Here is a 25,790-nt window from a genome sequence, read left to right as displayed (position 1 = left end):
GCTCCATGATCATATGTGGAGATAGGAGAAATCTACAGAAGGACAAACATCGTTGCAACATTCCACCGATCTGTGCTTTATGACGGTGTGGCCAAACTCAATCCTCTCTTCAGTTAAGACACATGAAAACACACTTGGAATTTATAAAAAAAGCATCTAAATGACCCTCAGACTCTGAGAAACAAGATTCTCTGGTCTGATGAACCTCAATTCCATGCATCATGTTTGAAGGAAACCAGGCACTGCTCATCACCTGAAGAGTACCATCCCAAAAGTAAAGTGTGCTGGTAGCAACCTCATGCTGTGGGGCTGATTTCAGCAGCACGGACTGAGGGACTCGTTCGAGTAGAAGAAATGCTCAGTGCAGCAAAATATAGAGATTGCCTTAATGAAAACCTAGTCCAGAGCATTCAGAACCTCAGACTGGGCAGAAGGTTCACCTTCCAACAGGACACTGACCCTAAGAACACAGAAAGAGTGGCTTATAGACAACTGTGTAAATGTCCTTGAGTGGCCCAGCCACAGCCTGGGATTGAACCCAATCAAATATTTCTGGAGAAACCTGAAAATGTGCATCTGCTCCCATCCAACCTGACAGAGCTTGAGAGGTGAACAGGTGAGGTGAAGAATGGCAGATAATTGCAAAATGCTGATGAGTAAAGCTTGTCGCATCAAACAAAAAAAGACTTGACACTGTAAAGGTGCTTCAGCTAAATATTTAGTTAAGGGTATGAATACTTATGCAAAATGTACTTATTTCAGTTTTTTATTTTTAATACATTTACGAAGTTGTGATAATTCTGTCTTTGCTTTGTCAGTATGGTGTATGGAGTGTAGATTGATGTGGAAAAAAACTAATTTAAAGAAGTTTATCATAAGGCAGCAACATAACAAAATGTAAAAAAAAATGAAGGGGTATGAATAGTTTCGCAAGGCACTGTATGTCCTTCAACTAATTGCATTTATATAGTACATTCATTTAATTGTAAATAATGCACTTAAGTGTCAGAAAACATTACATATTTATTATTTAAAAAAATTATATTTCTTTAGTAAGTACTTTTTTTTTAAGTATGCTAAAGCATACCTCTTTTTCACAAGAGTAGTGATGCACTGAAATGTCAGAATCCAACAATATTTGGCCAAAACAGCAATGAATAAATATAAATAAATACATACATACATACATACATGCATGCATGCATAAATATCAGTGTAGTGAAAAGTCGAAATTAGTTACCAAAATAATGTTTTATTAGTGCTTCTCTGCACCTGTTTCATGCACACAATGTGGATACGCTACAAAAATTTTAAAAAGTTTTGCTATGCTTTTTTCATTTTTATATATTATAAATAAATAAATTTAAATACAATTTTATTTATATTTTTATATTTCAGTTTTATTCATTTCATTTCATCTAGTGCAGTCAAATGATTAATCGTGATTAATCGCATCCGTGTATTTATTATGTATATGTACATACACAAACACACATGCATGTATATATTTAAGAAAAACATGTTGTTTATATATTAAATATATTTATATATATATAATATAAAATATAATAATATACATATATAAATGTATATACATGTAAATATTTTCAAAATATATACTGTATGTGTGTGTATTTATATATACATAATAAATAAACACAGTACACACACATATATTATGTTAACAACAACTTTTATTTTGAATGCGATTAATCGTGATTAATCGTTTGACTGCACTAATTTCATCTAATTTTTATATTTCATTTTATTTCAGCTTTATTTCAATAAAAAATCTATAAAAATTAAAACTATTTTAACAGTTTTAGTTTTTTAACATTTTTTTGTGAGGATACACTTCACAGTGAACAAAACTTAAGCTAAAATAGCAATATGTAAATTTAGTTCGGATGACCAACCAAAACGCAGCTCATTGCTGAATAACTTTATTATGACTGGTTTAATTTATCACCTGAGAACACCCTGAACAGAATAAAGAGTTCAGTTACTCAATTAACCAAATCTAGCTACTGAAATTTGATTTTTGATTTCGGTTTTTCATTCTTTAATTCTGGTTTTGGTAAACCTTGCTATTGATAAATATTTAAAAGTATTATTATATTATGTTTTATATTTTTGCCAGTGACCATTTTTTGAAAGGGTTTTGGGAAGCAACTATAGCCGTGATAAATCTGCTCTCTTGTCAGCTCCATTTGTTATTCATTCAACGTATCAAAACAAACTGTCCATCCTCATCCATTTTAGATTGTGGATGCTTACAGAGAAAGACTCTTTGTGGCTTAGTTTGAGGGGCCACAAGAGAAGAAACTACTACCTGAGCTCCCTCATTCAAACTCTCTAAGGTGTGACTCTTAGCCAACAGGGTCATGAAGAGTTCACCACCAATAGCAGGTTAAGTTAGCATTACTGGGTAAGTTTTTCATTGTGAAACATCTTCCTGACCTCCTTTCCTCTTCCTCTTGACTCGAACCCCACCATCCCTCACTTTCTGCTCTCTCTATGACCTGAATAATGCTCCCTCTCTCCATGTGAACTCTAGGGGTTCCCTGTGTTGTCACAGATGGTGAAACTGTATCTTGTTAAATCATGGAGATGCTTTGTGAGCTGGGGGAACAGGGACTGGGGCTTTTTCATGGAAATCCAAGTCTAGTCCATAAATAGCTCTCTCTTTCTCTCCTCCTGTCATTGTGTAAAGGGCTGTTTGTAACGTTTCTTTCTTTCTGTGGTTCCAGGGCGTCTTTCGATGTGATGCTGAACGGCCCAGGAGCTGCCAAGGATCGTAAGTAAGTGCAAGTGCAAAGCACCTCACATTAACATGGGTTTAGCGGATTGAGAAACACAGAGAGCAAGCTTTGAACTTCAACAGATGCTCTTACCTGAGACTGCATGTCATCTGTAGGGATCCTGATCAGTAATCAGTCAGATCTCAGACTCACTGCCTGAAAGAAACAGCATTCAAAATAATGTTATTTCTTTATTGTTTATTTCTATTTTATTTAAATCAGTGACTGACAACAGTATTCATTTACTGGTGTAACTCTTAAACTAGTCTGTTAACACCGCTCACTATACTACCACTCTTGCTTACTACTTTCAATGGAAAGCACTAAATCCTGCTCAAAAAGTCACTAGATGATGTCATGTGATAATTAGCATATTGATGACGTCACTGAGTCATATTTGCATTCTGTCTAGTGTCAGCCCTTTGAACAGTACATGTGTTTGTTTCTCTTCTACTCTCTATGTTCACATACTGTATTACAGCTAAATTCCTAATAAAGCTCTTCTCATGTATATATTTGTTTAATATATTTTATATATTTGCATTTTTTTCTGTTGACAACAGAACAAATACAAAGTAGTGACTGAAACATGGCAAATTGCAAAATTTAGTGACAATATCATTATGCAACACTAATTGATAAAAAACTGATATTAAGTCCATTTGCTATTTGTTTGGGATCAGTAATGTTTTTAATGGAGTCTCTTATGCTCATCAAGACTGTATTTATTTGATCGAATATATATGTAATATTGTGAAATATTATTGCAATTTCTAATATTGGTTTCCTATTTTAATATACATTCAAATATAATCTATTCTTGTGATGTAAAGCTGTATTTTCAGCATCATTACTCCAGTCTTCAGTGTTACACGATCCTTCAGAAATCATTCTAATATGCTTTCAAAGGTTAAAAATGCTTTCAAAAGTTAAAAAGAACAGCATTTACTCAAAATAGAAATATTTTCTAACAATTTAAGTCTTTACTATCACTTTTTATCCATTTAACACATTCTTGCTGCATAAAAGTATTAATTTCTTTAAAAAAAAAAAGAAAAAGAAAAAATTTACTGACCCCAAACTTTAGAATAGTAGTGTATATTGTAACACAAAATGTATATTTTGAATAAACATTGTTTCTTTTTAACTTTTTATTTATCAAAGAATCCTGAAATAAGTATCACAGGTCCCAAAAATATGAAACAGCACAACTGTTTCCAACATTGATCATAAATCAGCATATCAGAATGATTTCTGAAGGATCATGTGACACTGAAGACTGGAGTAATGATGCTGAAAATACAGCTTTGCATCACAGAAATAAATTGTATTTCAAAGTATATTAAAATAGAAAACTGTTATTTTAAACTGCAATAATATTTCACAAAATGACAGTTTTTTTTCTGTATTTTTTATTTATTTTATTTATTCGTGTTTCATTTCATTTATTTATTTTAAAGCAAATACAATACAATGCTTTAAATCAAATTTATTCCCCAATTTCGTTTGGTCTTCCTCATTACAACGGTGTTAGACTTCATACTGGCACCTATTGGTGTGAATGCATTGTATGAAAAATTTGCGAAAACGAAATTTGTGGAAAAAATGTTTCTCTCTCATCATACACATGGATGATATTGATATTCTTGGATTCAATCACAACAATTCTTTGCATGTTTTGCTCTCTCATTTCCATTGGCTGTCTTGGACAAAAGCGAGGTATGGTCACAGTGGCTGTAACAACGTACCACCATTTAACCTCAATCTGCAGTGTGGGCAGTGCATTTTTGATTGCTTCAACACTTTTTTTTTTTGATAAAAATTTAATGTGCAAAACCAGAAAGTGCAACTACAACTACAAAAATCACAAGACTTTGAAACGTGGACTGCTTTGTTGCCATGGCATTGAAAAACTAAACAATGACCACTGGTCAAACTTTCCAACAAGCCATAAGTGTGTGAAAACCAGCACAGATGACCAATCATATCTGCTGTAAACATCCTTAGATATAACTGAACCAAAAAATGTTTAAACAAGGAAAACTGTTTCAAACATAAGAACATTTTCCTATAGCTCTACAAAAAATGATGTTTAAAAAACACAAAAAACTCAGTCATCATGGCAACCGGGGAACTGTCCAACATGAAATGTTTCATATGACTTTAGCTTTCCATTTGACATCAACGTTTCCCGCTCTGAGAGTGCACTCCTGTGTTTTCCATGTGAGATGATTAACTATGAACCGGAGACCATAATGATTGCCGTCAGTTTCCTGAATGCTGTATCCACTGCTATGAACACTGGGCTTTTCACACAGGGGATTATATGTTGGGTTATTCTCTTCTCTCATTCTCTTGGCCCAGATGGATTCTCTCACCAGTCTTGAATGAGCTCCATTGCATAACAGAAAACAATTGAGTGCGTGTTTATGTATGTGTGCTTCACAATGATCTCTCAGTATGTGAGGGTCCCACAGTGGGGGTGTGTTTATTTGCATGAGTGGCACTGCTTATTAACACATATGGATTTGCACTGTATCAATTAATGAGAGTGAACTCTGGGACAGAAGTGAAATATGACTAAACATTAAAGGAATAATTCTCTCAAAAATTACATTTCTGTCAGTTATTCACCCTCATGTCATTTCAAACCAACAGAGCAATATGAGAAATATGGGAACAGAGAAAAAATTTATTTTATATTATACTGCTTTTGCATTTGCTTGTAAAAGTTTAACATTCCTCCAAGAAACATTGTGTTTGCTCACAAAACTTTTGCGTTCCCACCCAAAACCCTGCATTGACTTGCATTTTTTTAGCAAAAATATTGCATTCTGCCATGAAAAAGATTTGCAAGGGATCTCAAAGTTAGGGGATTTTTTTAGTTTTTAGAGGAACGCAAGAGTTTTGAAAGCAACACAAAGTTTTTTAGGGGAACGCAAAAGTTTTGCAAGTGAACACAAAATTTATTGGGGGAACAAAAGTTTCATGAACAAACACAAAGTTTCTCTGGGGAATGCAAACGTTTTGCAAGCAAACGCAAAGTTTATCCAGGAAACACTAAAGTTTTGCAAGCGAACGCAAACTTTCTCGGGGGAATGCAAAAGTTTCGCTAGTGAACACAAAGTTTCTTGGGGGAACAAAAGTTTTGAAAGGGACACAAAGTTTTTTAAGGGAACACAAAAGTTTTGCATGTAAATGCAAAGTTTCTTCAGGGATCACAAAACTTTTGCAAGTGAACGAAAAGTTTCTCGGTGGAACGCAAACGTTTTGCAAATAAACAAAATTTCTCTGCGGAACTTTAAAGTTTTGCAAGCGAGCAAATTTTTCGAAAGTGAATGCAAAGTTTCTCAGGGAAACAAAAGTTTTGGAAGCAAACGCAAAGTTCCTTTGGGGAACACAAACGTTTTGCATGCGAACACAATATTTCTTTTGGGGAACACAAAAGTTTTGTGAACGAACACAAAGTTTCTGGGGAACACAAAAGTTTTGTAAGTGAATACAGTTTTTTAAGGGGAACACAAACATTTTGAAAGGGACAAATTTTCTCTGGGAAATGCAAAAGTTTTACAAGTGAACAAAGTTTTTTGGGGGAATGCAAAAGTTTTGAAAGCAAACCGTTTCTCGGGGGAACGCAAAGGTTTTGCAAGCCAACATAAAAGATTTGCAAGTAAATGCAAAGTTTTCGGGAGAACGCAAATATTTTTCAAGTGAACACGGATTTTCTCTGAGAAACACAAAAGTTTTGCAAGTGAATATAGCTAATGTTTCTACAAAAAAGTGTGTCTGTTCCTCACAAAAGCAATTACATGACTAAGACATAGATTAGCACCAGTCAAAAGTACTACTTTTTTAAAGCTGGTGCTTTTTGTCATTGGAGTTTGGTTGAATCCATCTACATTCACTTTCATTGTATGTGAAATAACTGCCAGGGCATTCTGCTAAACAACATCTTTTGTGTTACATGGTAAAAGGAAAGTGGGTTTGGCACGTGAGGGTGTGTACAAAACATTACAAAAACATTTCGAAATCCACATAATTTAGCATAAAATCAAAATAGATTTCCATAGCAAACCCCAAATATCCTGTCTATCTCCCTTTCATGACGTCATGTGACACACGCAAGGATCACAGCTGTATTTGACATGCCAAAGTGTTACAAACAAATCATTCATGTTCATTCTCTTCAGCAGTCAACTGAATTCAGTTCATAAAAGGGTAACGATTTCAGTGCATTGAATTAAACACTAAGGCCATTCATTCATACGTTTCACAATAAAGAAAAAGACGCCCAACCTTTTGCCTGTTTTTGAATTTATAATTATGAAATCCCTTTGTTGCAGACTGACATGCTTTGTGAAGTTATATATCAAGAGTTACTTAGTCAAACTAAAAGAAAGACCCATAATACTCAATAGCCAGTTCGGAAATGGTACAACTGAGAGTGAAGGAGTGTTGATTTATTGTACTGTATGGAGGATGTACTGTATGGAGGAGACAAAGAGAGTTGTGTGTATGTGGGTGTGTGTGTAATTATACATCTGTATGAACCTGTCAGAGGACTAAATCCTGTACTACTCAAAATCAGGGATGGGTCATGGTGGGCATTAGTAAGTTTGACTAGTTTTCGATTTTTATTTTAGTTTTACATTTTTAGTGAGCATTTTTGAAGGATTTTGTTCATTTTTTACTTTAATATTCAGACAGTTTGCACTCTACAACTCTCTTGCTGCAGCCATATACATACCATTCAAATGTTTGGTACTTTTTTTATATCAATATATGTTTGTTATGTCTATTTTAAATATTTATATTTGAAATATAAATGTTTTGTAACATTATAAATGTCTTTACTGTCACTTTTAGTGCTGTCAAACGATTCATCGAACAAAACTTATTTTTCTTAAATATATACATGCATGTGTGTGTATTTATATATACATAATAAACATACACAGTACACACACATATATTATGTAAACAAAATATTTTATTTTAGATGAGATTAATCGTTTGACTGCACTAGTCACTTTTGATTAATTTAATTTATTTTTGCTGAATAAAGAACTGATTTCTTAAATAAACAAACAAACAAACTGATCCCAAATGTTTGAATGGTAGTGTATATTTAAATAATCTTTAGACTATTGGTGCTCCCTGGCAGGGAAGGTTTTCCCTGGTTGACAAGCACTGATATAGCCTAGTTGTTTTTGGACACAAGAACATGTCTAATTTAAGTCCCCCCTAAGAAAACCATCCTATTAGGTTCAGGTAAACCCAAAACCATACTAAATATACAGAGCTTCCTAAAGACCAATTAGCTGATTCATTTTTCAGTCAACCCACTGACTAGTCAATTTGAGACCACTGTCTTTAAAGGTGGCATTCTGAAACAACAAATCTCTAAATCAAAACATTTATGCCTTGACGTGCGAATGAAGAGATTGTAGACTGGACAGCAATGCTGTTGGCTCCTTAGACCATTATTACCTAAATGAGCACTGTGTGAGAGAGAAAGAGAGAGACAGTACAGCGCCCTACAACATTCTCTCAGGAATTGGGAGAGGACTCCTGAAACACAACCTAATAGGGTTACGTCTCCCTCAGACATCCGTTGGTGAAATATGCTCAGATTCTTCCTCAGAACACATTGAGCATTACTGCTGTTTGTTTTGAGCGCTCCAAGCTATTTTTGCAGATTACAAAACTCAAACAAGCATCTGCAACGCATAAATGTTGCATTCTTCTGACAGCAGGCTAGCAGACCCGATTTGTCCATTGTTTTCATCTGGGACATACAGTACTGTGCTGGATGGTGTATACATCCTAAAATTACATTTGAAGTTATATAGGTCTATATCTACTAAATCACAGTCTTCAGTATCACATGATCCTTCAGAAATCAGTCTAATATGCTGATTTGCTGCTCAAGAAACAGTTCTACCAATGCATATTTGTATACAATGCACAATTCTGAAATGTATTTGCTTGAAGAGCCAGTATGAAGTGATAAAGGGGGAGGTACTGGGATGATGTGGATGAGTGGGATGAGGAATGTCCCTGCGGAGGACTCTGTAAACTTGGCAATGACATCAGACACGCGTCCCACAACTCTGAGGTCACTGGCACAAGACGGGATGGCTGGCCTGTTCTGCAATATCTGGGAACATCTTTGAGCTCCATATTGCGCCATGTGTTTGTCACCTGCAGAGTATTTACTGGGGATATCTAAACAAAGTTTTGGCACTCAAAAACTTTTATCCATTTAAAACAGATAAAACAGCAATAATCATCCACTTATAAAGGGCCGTCATATCGCAATACACAGTAAAGTGGATTCTAGAACCACAGAAACACCACTGCATCCTGACTTCCAGGAAAACTGTACATTAGCCAATCAGAATGGAGCTTTTGATTTTTGAAAGCCTGTACTATACAATACGCTTTGAACAGTCTTTGAATGTCTATTTAAAGGCATAGTTCACCCAAAAATGATAATTTTGCCTGAATTTATTCACCCTCAAGTCATTCCAAACCTGTAACCTGACTTTTTTGTCCACCAAATGAAATTCAATGGGGTTCAGTTATGTTTTGGACCCCATTGACTGCAATTGTATAAACAAAAACAGCTGAAACATTCTTCAAAATATCTTCTTTTTTGTTCTGCAATAGAAAGAACAGATTTGGAACAACATGAGAGGAATTAAATACGTATTTTAGGCTGTGACTACACATAGGTAGAAAAAAGCATTGCTCTCAGGTTAAACTTTGGCCTGCTTCATGGGAAAAGTGCAATCTAAATGTCAAAACATTGTTGCTCTGCTCTTAATTTAGTTCTTATCTGCGTTTCATCTCGTTTTATAGGAACAGCCATGCAGGAAATCTGTAAGACGTAAATGAAAAATCATTAACATTTAATCAGGGTTCTGCTTTTTATGAGCCACTAAGAGTTCCGGCACCAACATTATTAAGTATTATGGCCTTTAGCTCCAAGCAGCAAGCACGCATACCATCTGTGATGAGTAACTGGTTTGATTAGGACCCAAACTCTGCTTAACGAATGTCTGGTAGACTGCAGGGGTCACTAAGTTAATTACTGCGGTCAAATCACTTGCATATGTTGATGATAAATCAGGCTGCTCTATGCAGACGAGTGTTGCTTTAGTCAGATTGTTTTTAATAAAACCCTATAAACCACAAACTCCATTGTATAATTGCATTCTTATTGGTTTCATCAATAACAGGGTCTATTTAATTCCACAACCTGCAATAGCCCTGAAATACAATGTTATATTGATTAATCTATGTTGTGTAATAACAACACATTTGTGTTCATACTGACCCATGACAAGCTCTGACACAACAGAATCCATTCACATTCTCCTGTTACTTCTGGTGACTTGCAATTGTTACCTTAAAAAGCTATTTCTACTTGATTGAACCCAAAACATTGTGTTTTGTTGGCATAAATTAACGTATTTAGTAGTGCTGTCAAAATTACCGCATTAACACATGTGATTACATTTTCCAGTTTAACAGCGTTAAAAATATTTAATGGGGCTAGGGTTGGCCACCCCATCAGTACTCACAACTGCTGCTTCTATCTCTTTTTTTCTTGACAAGAATTGCATTTATTTAGACGCAGAATGTATTTACAAGCACTTCAAACAGGAGACTTTTCAGATGCTCACTCCACTTCGCTTCAGCAGAACAACAGTGAACTGCGGTCAGATGAGATGTTTCAGGTCATATGTCAGTAAAAACTCATTTTTACGCACTACGAGCCATTATACTGTGCTCGTAGTGCGTGCTCTTCAATTGCATGCACAAATATCACAGCGCGCACTATAACCTGTATCATTTCATATTAAAGTCCGCATGAAATCAAAATTGACTTTATTTACTTTACTAGCGCACATTGCTAGTCTTGATGTAAGCAATTAATCCGTGCTAATCTGCTGAAAAAAATTGTTTGTCTTCGTAATCTTTAATCAAAATCTGAACATTTACTTCCGCTCTGGAATGGCATTCCTTTTCTGATGACGTCAGTTTGACGGCTTGGACAGAATATCCTTAAACACACCCCTCCAACCGTTAGGTTGCTATGAGTGAGAAACAGAGAGGAGGAGTGCAAACATAAAACCATGCCCTCTGTTCAATATTTCGTTTCAGGAATTTTTTGAACGTATTGAGAGGAGGAGTGCAAACATAAAACCATGCCCTCTGTTCAATATTCCGTTTCAGGAATTTTTTGAACGTATTCTGGAAATGCGTCACTACACTGAAATAAAGTCAGCAGCAACTTCCAGTTCACGTGGACTTTAAAGCGCGAATGAAACTACGAGCATGCGTATCAGATCTGCGTCACATTCAGCAGCGGCAGCTCTTAAAGTAATAGCAGCCAAATAACCTAATAACCCAGCTGCTGTGATGTCTGTTAATCAAAGAACAAAAGAAAAAAGAGGAAATCAATAACTTTTGTAGCTTTAAGGATTCATCTATGTTTAATTTAGAATTTAGTGTTTGATAACTTTATTCAATTTCTGTATATTTCCAACTTGCTGAAGGGCACAGGTAAATATGACATTTATTATAATGTGTTTATGTGGAGATTGTTTTAAGTAGGGCTGCACCGATACCGATACTGGTATCGGTATCGGGCCCGATACTGAGCAAGTACCAAAAATAAAAGTATCGGTATCGGGCGAGTACTGGAAAAAGTGGTATCGGTGCATCCCTAGTTTTAAGTTAACTTAAATTAGAAGTTGTTATTTTTTAAAAGTCTAATAAATGTTAAAATTGATAGCTTTCGATTATACTGTAAAGTTTAATGGCTGTAGTCTATTTTTAAATATTAGGGGGGAAAAAATAACAATTTCCTAGAGATATCAGTAGTATTGGTATCAGTGAAATTCGTCTTCAGTCATAAAAAAGATGCCATTAGACAAATATTAAAAATATCTTGATGTTGTTTCTACAACACATGAACATGTATACATGATCGCATTTGATAAGATAAATACAATCTATAAATTGTTTACAGTGACCAAGGCCTGTGTGTTTACCAAAAGAATACTTCAAATTTGAGTGGTCAGCAAAGAGTCTGATCCTGATAAAAATAAAAGTCTTAACATGTGCTTTTATTTTGTTTTCCAGTTAAAATATCTAAACATGTATATCTACTTTTAAAAAAGCAATTAAGTATCTTAAAACATTAGATTCAGTTCGCACTTGAGTAGATTATTTTTTAAATATATGAAAATAGGTTCACGAAATGGTCGTCCATAAAATGCATTGCTGTTCTGTTGTAAGTAATCTGTTGTAAGTAATCTTCTGGAAAGCCAAATAAAGTGCTTTTGCTTTCGCACTGAAACACAGTGTTTCCCTGACATGGCTGCATCAACACTAACTGCGGTTACTGAAACCACGCCTTCTTTCTTTGCGTGCACATTTGGGTGGCATTATGCAAATATTTCCACATAGTGAGGTAGATATGTGGGGGCGTGTTAGAACGAGCCGTTTTAGGGGGGCGTGGCAGAGTCTTAACTTTGATAAAGAATATCTCTTTGGTTTTGAGACTTTAGTCTTTGCAACTTCAGGGATCTTATCTATGCACAATCAGCTTGTAACACTCCAAAGAGAAAGGACAACTTGAAATCGCATCATATGACCCCTTTAAGTCATCTTATAATTTTTTAAGGATGTTTAGATTTTTTTTACTGGAAAATACTGATATAAAAAAAATATTTTTTTCCAGTGATGCATGTTGAATGCAAGCCACTGGCATTATTAGTGAAGGAATGAAATGGTAATTCATTTGTCTTGTTGACAGCAGTTTGGATCATGACATCATTGTCCAAAGATCAAAGGTGAAAAGAGGCACAGGTCAGTTTGAGGCTAAATGGTTCTGCTTTTGTGGATGAGTTTAACTACGCTTTTATCAGTTGCCACAATAGCTGAGCTGAAGACAGAACTGTACTGACAAGATTTCATTGTTCCTGTGTCAAAATCCAGAGACAAGAACTTGTCAAATTTGTCCGGTTGACCTTTGTAACAATAGTAAGTAAGTTCATTCTTCAGTGTGAGAAACCCTGAAATTAATCAAATGACTTAAATATGCTGGTAATACACACAAAAATTACTAATAGATTTGATTCATGAATCAACTGATGTGACTCTAAGATCCGGATAAGATTCCCGAAATCATATTCTCTCTCTGGTCACATTTTCACCTCAAAACTCAGGTGGTGTGGTGACTATAGCCAAACAATTACCATTTTTTTATTGTTCTTATTGGAAAGACACCAAAGTGAGGGGTCACACAGAATATGTAGAACTTCTTTGGAGCCTGTAAAAGTGTCCATTCAATTATTAACAGACTCACTGAATAACCATGAGTCACTGAAACCATGTGCAGACCTTTGCTAAGAACTGTGTCTCAAATTCACCACATTTTTGACCATATTGGTGAATCCCAACTGTCCAATAAGAGCATTTGCATACTATCCCCCAGTGAGTGATCAGATGATCTCTATCCTGCATCTCCGTTCATCTTCACGAAGGCATTTGGAAAATGTCCTGAGCGTGGGCGGTTTGTTTGTTGCTCTGGAAAAGATGATCATTCCATCATGTAGTTTATATAAATATATCAGCAGATACAGTATAGTATACTTTCAAGATGAGTAATTAGCTGTTCCTCTCAATTCAGTGTATATGTTTTTACACTAGATTCACATCCATTACATAATTAGTATTTTGTGCACATATTCAGTGGCGGACACTTAGGACATACTTAAATATTTATCAATGTCTTTGCATTATATAAAAAAACACCAGTGCAGTAGATTAAAAGCCACTTGCAGATGATATTTTGCATGATGTTTTACTTGTAATGCAATGAAATCCATACACTTTACATGTAGCATAAGTATCAAAATAGTTTTGGCTATAGTAAGTAGACAAATATGATTGTTATGATCGAATGAATTTCATACTGAATATCATAAATGCAAAATAGAATATTTTGTATTAATCCTCATACATAGTTGATCAGCAATCCTCTCCATTGTCTGATAACATCTGAATGAGTCACATGAATCTTGTGCCACTTTGTTTATCAAATGAAGGTAAATGGCTGAGAGAGCTTTTCTGTTTCTGTGCTGTTAAAACATAAAGAGATGTTATGTGTGTGTGTGTGTGTGTGTGTGTGTGTGTGCGTGTGCGCGTGTACGTGTACGTGTGTGTTTGAGAGATAAAAGCGAGTAGACAGAAAAAGCATAGTATGAGGCAAGATTAAGCCAAAAGATCTGACATCATGTCTAGATCACATCACTTACTTGAGGGCCACACTGCATGATTTTTACAGTCTTTTACAATTTTTGCTTGTCTGACTGGGCGATATGATCCCAGTGAGATCTCGGGTAAAAACAATGACACACTGTGTGACATCCACCACCATTTAGGTCAAAGTGTACACAGCCAAGCTGCCAAGACTTTAGTCCCAATTGTCTAAATTTTTCTAACTCTGTACGCTCAGCTCGTGCATCTTGAGCTTTTTTGCACTAATTAGTTTGTCTACAACAAGGTAGCAACACTGGCCCAGCCTGTTGTTTCACACTCGAAAAAGAAACAGATGAGAAAGAACAACAACTACAACAAACCACTGAAGATGCAACAACAGACAAGTGCTTGAGTAAGGGGGTTAAGAGAGACCTGCAACTTTAAACAGGTTCAAAGATATTTTATTGGTCATAACTTCTGGAGAGAAAAAGCACAGACACTGGACAAAAATTAATCTTTCTAGTGCATGTGTCAAGTGCCTGTGTTCATGCACTCTATCATATTATAGTTTGAAAGACCGTGCGTTCATCTGTACGTATTCACTAGAATTTGCATCAAAATTGGGCTACTTACTTGGGCGTTAGAAACAAATGCAAGAACACAGAAAAGAGAGAGAAAATATTTCACCGAACATTTAAACCGAAAAGCATAATTTCTGTGCGAAACATAATTGCAAAAATAATGATTGTTTTAAAATAGGTATTACTGAACACTCCCCCCTTCTGCCATTGGTTGAAGATGAAAAATGTAGCCCCGTCCCAAACTCACTGATCAACGCTGAGATTATATTGTGAGAAATATAGTTCTCATAGTTGTCTCTGCATGTTATAGTGGAATAAGAGAAAGCATTTTAAAATTTAAAGGGGTCATATGATGTTGCTAAAAATAACATTATTTTGTGTATTTGGTGTAATTAAATGTTTTTATGCGGTTTAAGGTTCAAAAAACAAATTTTTTCCACATACTGTACATTATTGTTTCTCCTCTATGCCCCACCTTTCTGAAACGCGTCGATTTTTACAAAGCTCATCATTCTGAAAAGCGAGGTGTGCTCTGATTGGCCAGCTATCCAGTGCGTTGTGATTGGCCGAATACCTCAAGCATGTGACGGAAATGTTACGCCCCTTGCCATATTGTGGTGCCTTGTCCCGGCCAGAGCGACGAGACAAAAGCATTAAAACCCATTATAAACGAGGCATTTGTTGCATCCAGTGGGGACATAATTGCGGATTATAATGACTTATACTGTCTTTTTACGCGTTGCATTGCATCGCGCCGCGTAAACATAAAACCATGTCTGCATTTGTGATCGGAGAAATGACAAACAACAAACGCTACTCTACACTGCTCAAAACTCGCGTTTGAATCATCAGTGGCAAATCCTTTAAATGAAAACGTACTTACAGTCTGTGAGTCAGAACAGCCGGCATTGTAGTCTACTCTACCAGGATCAGGAAACAGTCCTCCATAAAATGCGCTGCACACATCTGAATATTTGGGTTGAACTGTTCCGGAACAGTGTTGTAGATACAACTTAACCACTGATTTCTAGTCGTGTCCTCTTTTGGAAGGCCAAACAAAGTAGTTTCGCTTTCACAATGAAACACAGCGTCACACACCGCGGGCTAGAGTGAGCGGGCATTATAATGACAAATAATTAAAGCAGAGAAGTGCCATATCTGTGCAAAAAAAAAAATTGCAAAAATAATGGCTGTTTTTAAACTGGTTTCCTAAAAACTCCCCATTCTGTCATTGGTTGAACAAATAGGTAGCCCCGCCCCAAACTCACTTTATTGGCCGAGCTGTTGCTGTGCCAGGCTGGTCAGATGCTCAAGCAAACAGCAATGTTTAGATAATACAGATACATCCAAACAAACAGTCCCTGCTGAACCAAACCAAGACAACCCACAAGGACAAACTCCTGGACATCAAACACTGAGGCGATATTGTGAGAAATAAAGTTCTTATAGTTGTTTCTGCATGTTATAGTGGAAGTAGAGAAAGTATTTTAAAATGAAAAATAACAAAAACTACAGAACAAAGCAAACATCTAACAAGTCCTTCAGAATCCCCCACATCAACCAACTGTGTTCACACAGGCTATCAAATTAAAAGCATAGTTTAAAAAGCTATACATTTAGCTGTTTCAAAACTGAAGTATACTTTGGGCTTTAAAAACACAGAGACATAGAGAGAAAATTACAATGACAAATATTTAAAGCATCCTTTCTGTGAGAAACATAAATATGAAAATAATGATTGTTTTCAAACTAGTTTCCTAAATACTCCCCCCTTCTGCCATTGGATGAACAAACAGGTAGCCCCACCCCAAACTCACTCCACTGGTCAAGTTGTTGCTGTGCCAGGCTGGGGTGCGTTTCCCAAAAGCACTGTTAAGTCACAAGTTACATTGAACTCTATTGGCAACGACGGAACTCGCAACCATAGTTGCTTTTGGGAAATGCACCCCTGGTCGGATGCTCAAAAAAACAACAATGTTTAGATGATACCGATATGTCCAAACAAACAGTCCCTGCTGAACCAAACTGAGACAGCCCACGCCACAGATGGAGGACAAACACCTGGACATCAAACTATAAACTATAACTGTAGGCGATATTGTGAGAAAGATTTCGTAAGTTACACTTTTCAGGGGAATCATCTAACAAATGGCATTCTTATAGTTGTCTCTGCATATACGTAATAGTGGAATAAAATAAAGTATTTTAAAATTAAAAATAACAAGAACAGCAGAACAAAGCAAAGGCCATTAAGTCCTTCAAAATCCATCTCATCTGTTTCACTGCTTACTCTTTTACAGGTCTGTTATGCTCGACCTTTTGATGGATGCGAGCGGACGCCATACAAGGCTCTGCTGCTGTGCGTCTGTTTACAATCTCCCGTTATTACATGATACACACATTAATCAGCAGCAGGTCCATCTGATCACCATGTATGGTCGTCCATCGCTCGACTCAGTTGGGATGGATCCCACAAACAATTTGAAAACTATGAGCCAAAATGGGCTCCTCCACATGGACCATCCAAAATCAACAACACTCTACAAAGTGTGGAGGTCATGAAACACCTGTATGAACCTGTTGAAGACAATTCTAATCAGCAAGATGTCTCTCCGTAAAGAAAATGACCTTTTTTGTACCCATATGTATACGTAGATCAGAGGCTGGGAAATGCCCCATACCATGAGGGCCCCCATAATATGTCATGCTTATGTAATGGGTACTAAAGCAGTCGTGCACACACTCACGCACACACGTAGCATGTGAGAATATTCTCAGAGAGATCAGTGTGCGCTGCTGAGGGCTTTCTGATGGACCTGACAGGAGAGCTTTTGGTCTGTCACACACCGACTTGCGCCATGCTTTTGTCACTGGAACACAGACTATTGGAGCTGACACTGAAGTCTGCTCTCATTTGCCTTACAACGGTGGGAAACACCCAGACAGACATGTAAAAATACAGGTCATATTCAATGAGACTAAGCTGTCAGTCACTGACTAGAGGAACACTATGGGAAAACATCTAAACCTAACCATGGGAATATGTGAGCAGTTTGACCTCTTATCACATCATACATATTTATTTCAGTATTGATATTAGCTTGATATCTTGATATCATATCATACTGCATATCTAAGAGATACAAAGTATATTGGAACCACAATGTGTCAGTTATGTAAGATTTTTTTACATTTATCGGTATCGGCCGATATTGGATATTTAATTTTTTGTGTTCATTTCTTATTTTTTACTGTAAGATTACCCATGACATCATCTAACGCTCACTTAAAGGGGCCCTATTATGCTTTTTCACTTTTTTAATTTTAGTCAGTGTGTAGTGTGTATGTTTGGGCATAAAAAAGATCTAGAAAGTTACAAATCTCAAAGTCCACTCCAAAGGGAGATATTTCGTTTTTAAAAATCCCTTTTCAAGAACTACAACGAACGGCTCGTTTGGACTACAGCGTTTGTTTTCCGGGCTTTGTGATATCACAAGCGGCCCATTAGAATATCAATAAAAATAATTCCCACCTACAGAAATTTGAATGGTTGGGGGGTGGGGAGGGGCGAGGTCGCCTGAAACGCTGTTTTTTTCACCTCCGTGCCCAAACGTCTTTGTTTGGGCTTCTGAAAGCGGATGATGTCAGGAAACAGTGGTTGCAATTTATTTTTAAACTCTGTTCCTGAGCATTATAACCCCAATTTGCTATTGTGTGCTGCGCATTTTACTAAAGATAGCTTCCACAACATGAGGGAGTACAATGCCGGATTCGCCCAAAATCTTTTGTTGAAAGATGGAGCAAGGGGCGTGGCAGTACTGAAACACCGTCTAAGCTGTTCACCAATCACAACGCACTGGGACAGCTAACCAATCACAACACATTTTGTTTTTCGGAAGGCGGACCTTCATCAAAGCTGGAACTAATCGAGCCGTTTGTGCCAGGCTGGGGAGAAAATAATGCGTTTTTCGAACCACCAAGCATGAGAGCATGTTCAAGTACACCCCCAAAACAAAATCAAGACTTTGTAAAAGAGCATAATAGGACCCCTTTAAATTTGCGATTTAATGGAAGTAGCGACAGATCTTTTCTTCCATATTGTGACGTAGTGTAGCGGATTATCATAAGATATAAAAATGTAGGGTGCGGACTCGTGTCTATGCATCAGATGTTGATCAGAGGTGCAGTGTGTAAATTTTAGCGGCATCTAGCGGTGAGGTTGCGAATTGCACATAGAAAAACTATGGTGGCTGACACAGGACAAAGATGTCCTAGTCTAAGACAGCAGAAAGTAGCCAGTCAAGCAATGGGGTTTCTTTAGATAGGTAAATTAAAGAATTATATTTACTTAATTATTCAGTAAACTGATATGTTATTGTGAATATTATTATGACTTTACTCATCATTGTGTCAGAGTTTTATTCACAAGAAGAACATAGTGATGAAACGTGCTCTGTAGAGCAGTTTGTCCATTTAGGGCTACTGTAGAAACATGGCGGCACAAAATAGCGACTTCCATGTAAGGGGACCCATGGTGTATGTAGATAGAATTTGCTCATTCTAAGGTAATAAAAACATAATGGTTCATTATGTAAGGTTTTTATACACCTCTGAAAACATAGTTGTGCGTATTATATTGAATTTATTTCAATAGATCCTCCTAAATATTACACACTGCACCTTTAAATGGAGATCTGAATGAGACCTTGCAGTCAATTGTAAGAAAAGGGGTGGTTTATGCAGACTAAATGATTAAAGAAGAGAGGTCTTTATAAGTTGTTATACCAGAAGATCCAGTTATGCCATTTTGATTTAAAATTATTAAAAAAAAAAAAGAAATTAAACATGCACAGATGAATCTTTCACAATAAGATGCAGTTGGAAAATACAGTGAATTTCGAGTTCATGCCATTTTAAGGTTAAATTTTACATTTTTAAAACACTAACTATTTAACACCACTGTTAAATACAAAGTTTTGTCATGAAACTCTAGATGGCGCAGTCTGGTTCTAACTCAATGTGACATAATGACAATTATTCACATAGTGCAGCTGATTGGTTTCTTTTCCTATCAGCAGCCAATGAGCTTGCAGCTCAACATTCAAATACTCAGCTAGTGCTTGCTGTAGCAGTTGCAGCGCGCTTCAGAAACCCTCCGCCTTCCCCAGCTCCACCTGTATTGATCTGCTATGGGATGATTTCATGTATGTTATATATATATAGGGTTTTTATATGTGCAGCAGCAGTATTTCTTAAATGCTCACAGCAGCATGTTGTGGATGTATTGGCAGTAGCAAGTCTTAGTACTTGCTCTGCCAAAGCAGCAGCAGCATAGCAGATCTATTCTGCCAAGACCAAATACATTAACATTGTCATGTACATAATGCTAAACTCTCATCACAGAAATGTAATTTTGAGCAGATGTCAGAATGGCAATCCAGTTTTTAAACTGTACATTATAAGAATGTGATGCCTTGATTCATTTTATACTTTATTTTTCATTCATTTAAACAAAATAGTATGGTATATCATTTATAAGCACATCCTTTAGCTCTTTCAGCCAGTCTTATTGATGCATCCCTAGTCGACATCACTTAAAATGCCTCAAAAATGAATGACGACTTGTTTAAATCATAATTTTAATTACATAACCCACTTTTTTATTTTGTACATCTAATAAGTACAATTAAAACATTAAATCATCAGTTAAAATATTTGTTTTTGTCCTGTGGATCTTAAATCATAAAGTAACACCCTCTGTACATGAACCAAATGAATTTGAGGTCAGGCTATAATAATCAAACGTCAAACAAATCACACCACTCTAAACAGGCAAATTCAGTACAGGCAAAACCAAAGTGTTTTAAACACACATAGAAATATGAAAGCAGAACCCCATATGTGACTCCAGATTTGGGCTTTTCTGCAGCATTTATGCTCTTTCCCGCTGCTTTGCAAACTTCCTAAATCCCACCAAAGACCCTTAATCCTTCAAAGAGAGTTAAGAATCAACTTCAGACGTATTGCGGGCTACTGCTTTAACACAGCCCTGCCAAACAGAATAACTGCATGAATAAATGAGTCGCTGTACGTGATCATTTGACTGTTTTACAGTTAAACTCACACTAACAGGCTGTCAGATGGAAAAAAATCAACTCACCAGTTTGTGTGAGTGTGTAAGTGTGTGACAGTGCAGCCACGCACAGATTTCCCAGGACAACACACAATTCCCAAAGTGCTGCTTGGTCTGCTTTGTATAAAATAACCTTTCAGGTTCAACCTGCTCTTTTTGTATTTTCGTCCCTCTCTGTCAGCTTAATCGGTCAGTTATTTCTCTTTCTCACTGTTTTATGCTCCTGTCTGCTTCACCTCTGTTAAGTCCCTCTCACATACTGACACACATGCACTCTCACTCTCACTCTCACTCTCTCTCTCTCTCTCTCTCTCTCCACCACTACAGGACTTCCTGGTTGACAAGGGTTTCTATGGTGAAGTACAGACTGTGTGCAGAGGCCCGGCTCACTTTTGGCTGCCTTTGCTAAAGAGCGTTTGAATAGGCAGTCAGCCTTTTGTGGCCATAAGGTGATATTTCACAGCACGGTGTTAAAGACTGGTGAATTCAAAGACTAAAGCACATCCACCTCCTGACGTTCCTCCTCTCATTTCACTGTTTTCCCTGCGCTCCCTCCCCGCTGTTTTTCTATGAGCCACTGCTTATGCGTGTCTGGCTATACATGGCCAACCAGAGGAGGACAGCAGTTACTCAGTCAACGTGACTTCAGGCTTGAGAAATTCTTTAACAACAAATCAATGACAAATACACTGAGGCGGAGGTCTTGAATTGAGAAACATGCCCTATTCTGAGATCTGTCAAGAAAGTGTAAGATTTAGAGCAGGGGTCTCAAACCACTGGCCCTTGAGATTTTATAAAGCCTCTAATGTGTTTATCCTTAAAGGGAGAGTTCACCCAAAAATTACAATTCTGCCATCATTTACTCACATATGATCCAAACCCAAACTTTCTTTCTTCTATGGACCACAACAGGTGAATTTTGAAAACTACTCTTTCACATACGATAAAACTAGGGTAAGTGAAAAAATACAATAAAATAAAATTACCATAAAGTTCTATTTTCATATATAATATTCCCTACAGTTCAAAAGTTTGAGGTCTGTAAGATTTTTTAAATGTTTTTGAAAGAAGTCTCTTATGCTTACCAAGGTTGCATTTATTTGATCAAAAATACAGTAAAAACAGTAATAATGTGAAATAATATTACAATTTAAAATAACTGTTTTTTATTTGAATATATATTCAAATGTAATTTATTTCTTTGATGCAAAGCTGTAAATTACTCCAGTCTTCAGTATCACATGATCCTTCAGAAATTATTCTAATATGCTTTTTGCTGCTCAAGAAACATTTCTTATTATTATTATCAATGTTGAAAACAATTGTGCTGCTTAATATTTTTGTGATAACCATAATTTTTTGTGATACATTTTTACGTCTTTACTGTGACTTTTTAAAACAATTTAATCCTTGCTGAATTAGAGTACAAATAAAAATAATTCTTAAAAATAATAAAAATGCAATTATTAAAAATGTATTTTATGATTATTTTGTATTATACATGAATATACGAGCTGTGATCAACCATACAACATTTTAGAATACAAATAAGTTGAACGTAAACATAGCAATATAATCATATAAAAACAGATAAAATCACATTGTTGATCATGACCAGTAATTTTACAGCTGTTAATCTTATCGATTTATAATTGACTGCTCAGACATGTTATATCCTGCTGTTTTCTCAGGAACTGTGCTGACGGTGATTGTGGATTATCACTGTACAGTACAAAGTACTGATGATCTGATTTACAAGACTTGAGTTTTATGCAAGCTAGAATGTGGCATGATCAACCAGAAATAATAAGTAATAAATAATAATACGTTTTTTAGCTGACATATACATATGATTTATGAATCCTTTTTTGTCACAATCAGGATTATTTATATTTTTTATTTTCTTTTTAAATTATGATATGTATTTTAAATCATATTCAGTAATTTTATCCATTCATAATAGTAATCTATCTCATGCTTTGATCTATAGTCTTATTGGAGCAACTTGAAGTTTCAAGAGCACAATAGTCATTATTCTTCAATCCCTCTTGTGGGGTTCAAACTTACATCCAGATCTTTAAGCACCAGGCCACACCACCATCATTAAAAAGCAACACAATGATAATAAAGCTTTATCGGGTTCAACTACCTCAGTGTGTATGAATTTTAAAGAATGAATTCTAGATTACCTGAACTCTTTTATGCATGTGTGCTGTTTTCCAGAAGTGTCTATTTTCACAGCAACCAGACTATTGCAAAACAGAGGAGGAGAGAAGAAAATACATTCACAACTGACAGTTTAAACAGGAGAAAGCATGAGGTGAGACCAGACGAGAGGAGAGCAGAACACAGAGGTCTTACTATGGTCTGCTATGAAAGCTGAGCATGTGAGACTGAGAAAAGAGAAATAAATCATTGAGAGTGAGTGATGAACTAGGAGAGGAGGCATGTACGCTTCTGTTATTAATGGTCGGTCTCCTGCAGCGAGCTGATATTTGTGTCTGCCAGTAAGATGATTAGTGGACTGAAAGAAACATCAAACATAATGCCATTCTCTTTATTATTTCTGTCTTTCTCTTTTTATTCTGCTAGGACAAGGTTCAGTTCTGTTCTAAAGATACAGATAAACCAAATATAGAGTGAGAAAGCATATCAAATGTACAGGTTTCGTTAAACCGGGGGTCTTTACTGCAGAAGGGTTGCCAGTTTTTGATCTTTAACACATTTTTGTGAAAGATTTTCAATATTGCATAAAATACATGCATTAACTTCAACTTACATTTTAGCTAAATGTTCCACAGTCGCTGGCTGGTCATGTCTTTGTACATCAATAATGATTATATGAATAGCTTAGCAATGTTAAATATCATATACACTACCATTCAAAAGTTTTTATACTGTATATATATATATATATATATATAAATACTTTTATTTAGAAAGGGTCCAATAAATTGGTCAAAGGTGACAGCAAAGACATTTAGAATCTTACAAAAGATTTATATTTCAAATAAATGCTGTTCATCACTGTTTCCACAAAAAATATGAAGCAGCACAACTGTTTTCAACACTGATAATAATAAGAAATGTTTCTTGATCAGCTAATAAGCATATTAGGATGATTTCTGAAGGATCATGTGACACTGAAGGCTGGAGTAATCATGCTGAAAATTCAGCTTTGCATCACAGGAATAACTTACATTTTAAAATATATTCAAAAAGATTTTAAATTGAAGAAATATTTCGGAATATTACTGTTATTACTGCATTTCTGAGCAACTAAATTGAGTACTTGGCCTAAAAAAGGTTGTAAACCCCGGCTTTAAACCAAGCAGAAATCCATCGCTCTAATGAAAACACAGTCTGAAATAGCTATGATTTGTCAAAGTAATTATACAGTAAATTATAGCGTAAGCATGTTGCTTCAATCCTGACAAAATGTAACCAGTGGCTCAAGGGATACTGTGAATGACAGCTAACCACTGCTGAATAACAGCATGACTGGCATGACTCAGTGTTGCGTAAGAGGAAGCACCACAATGGTAAATATTTACTCTTGACAAATCCCAGACCACGCTGCTACGTATATATATCTGATAAATAACACTCAATAAAAATCGATTTTATAGGGATGCAGAGTTTGTGACCTCAACATTTGAATGTTCTGGAACACAGATGAGCTACTGTGTTATTTGGTATTATTTATGTGCTATTATGGTATTAATTAATATTTTCATTTTGGGCCTTTGTTTTTATGTTTTTAGTTTTCATTTGAATTTAATGTGAATATTTCATATTAAAAATTGTTATATGGTTTTTATTTTTGTAAATCTATTTACACTCTAAAAATTCAATAAAAATAGGGCACAGTGTACCGTATACATTTTATTAATTTTAGTAACTTACTTTATTTCAGTTTTTTCATCTAATATATATTTTTTTATTTTATTTCAGATTTATTTCAATTTATGAATATGATGTTTGATGAGTTTTAGCTTCTAACACTGGTTCCACTGTGGTTTTCTGGCACATATTTATCTATTTACTGTATTTTAATTTTATCTTTTACATTTAAAAAGTCAACTCAACTGCTGACATGCACATGTAAAGATGTGTGATTCTACCTGCATCTATCATCGTCCTGTAACTGACTTTCTTGAATTGATAGTGGTTTTTTAGCTTCCAATTTTGTGGCAAAAAAATCAGTTCTTAACTTTGAAATACAAAAAAAAAAAAAGTTTCTTTTTGTCTCTTTTTTTTTGTCATTTTAACTTAAATAAACTGATACATTTGTTTCCCCTACTACTGGCTGACTGCATCTACTTTATGAATAAATGACTGCTGTCAACTAGCCACATGGGAAACACTGTTTGACAAGAATCTAGCAGATCACGCTCAACAACTACTATCGGTGCAACGTTTCACAACATACCCTACCTTCAACAGCAAATGACAGCATGACAGCTGTAAGAGCACTGGATGTTCTCTTTGCATTCACATTGTCACTGAAAGTGGACTTGGATCTGTTTTTAGTCCACTTTAGCATTAATCTAAGATGTTTTATACGTTAATAAGCCACTGCACACAAAGTACCTGCATTTGACATTTCACACCCTGAAAGTAAACAAGTAAATCCTCACTGTCTGAGCCCCAGCATGCATCTCCACAAATGTTACAGCAAGATAGAAAAGCTGATGTTTCACGTTTAAAAACCAGCATGAAACAGACCAGCAGTGAAGAACAGAAGCATACAGTTGAGTAAAAGAGAGTCATGAAGTTCGAGGAGAGCTGCGAGACGGGTATTTACCGTGAGGAGACGTTCCCTGGAATGAGCAGCACAGAAAGCAGCAGAGAGAGGGAACGGATTACAGCCCGTTCTGTTTCTGCTGGGAGGGCGTTTGCAATTTACTGTGATTCTGTGACTCAGCCTTTGTCCGTGTGTGTGTGTGTGTGTGTGTGTGTGTGTGTGTGTGTGTGTGTGTGTGTGTGTGTGAT

The 25,790-nt window shown here is 35.9% G+C and overlaps 1 protein-coding gene across 3 annotated transcripts in view; it reads right to left on the bottom strand.

The window, feature by feature from the left end:
• LOC107683878 (vinexin-like) overlaps positions 1-25,790 on the bottom strand; it is a 55,191-nt gene that overhangs the window by 23,928 nt on the left and 5,473 nt on the right. Inside the window, exons 1-2 of one of the 3 annotated variants that reach the window (XM_016479931.1) lie at positions 25,603-25,675; positions 2,895-2,957 (exon numbers count right to left, since the gene is read on the bottom strand). In XM_016479931.1, the coding sequence (XP_016335417.1) occupies positions 2,895-2,906 (12 nt within the window). In that variant the 5' untranslated portion in view covers positions 2,907-2,957; positions 25,603-25,675. Of the gene's footprint in view, positions 1-2,894; positions 2,958-20,822; positions 21,185-25,602; positions 25,676-25,790 lie in introns of those variants that run through there. The other 2 variants (XM_016479932.1, XM_016479929.1) reach the window with 2 other exon arrangements.

This window comes from Sinocyclocheilus anshuiensis, unplaced genomic scaffold (genome assembly GCF_001515605.1).
Source record: "Sinocyclocheilus anshuiensis isolate Anshui unplaced genomic scaffold, SAMN03320099.WGS_v1.1 scaffold1625, whole genome shotgun sequence".
Lineage (NCBI taxonomy): Eukaryota > Metazoa > Chordata > Actinopteri > Cypriniformes > Cyprinidae > Sinocyclocheilus > Sinocyclocheilus anshuiensis.
Note: the sequence above shows the minus strand (reverse complement) of the source record. Positions and strands in the feature narration are given on the sequence as shown.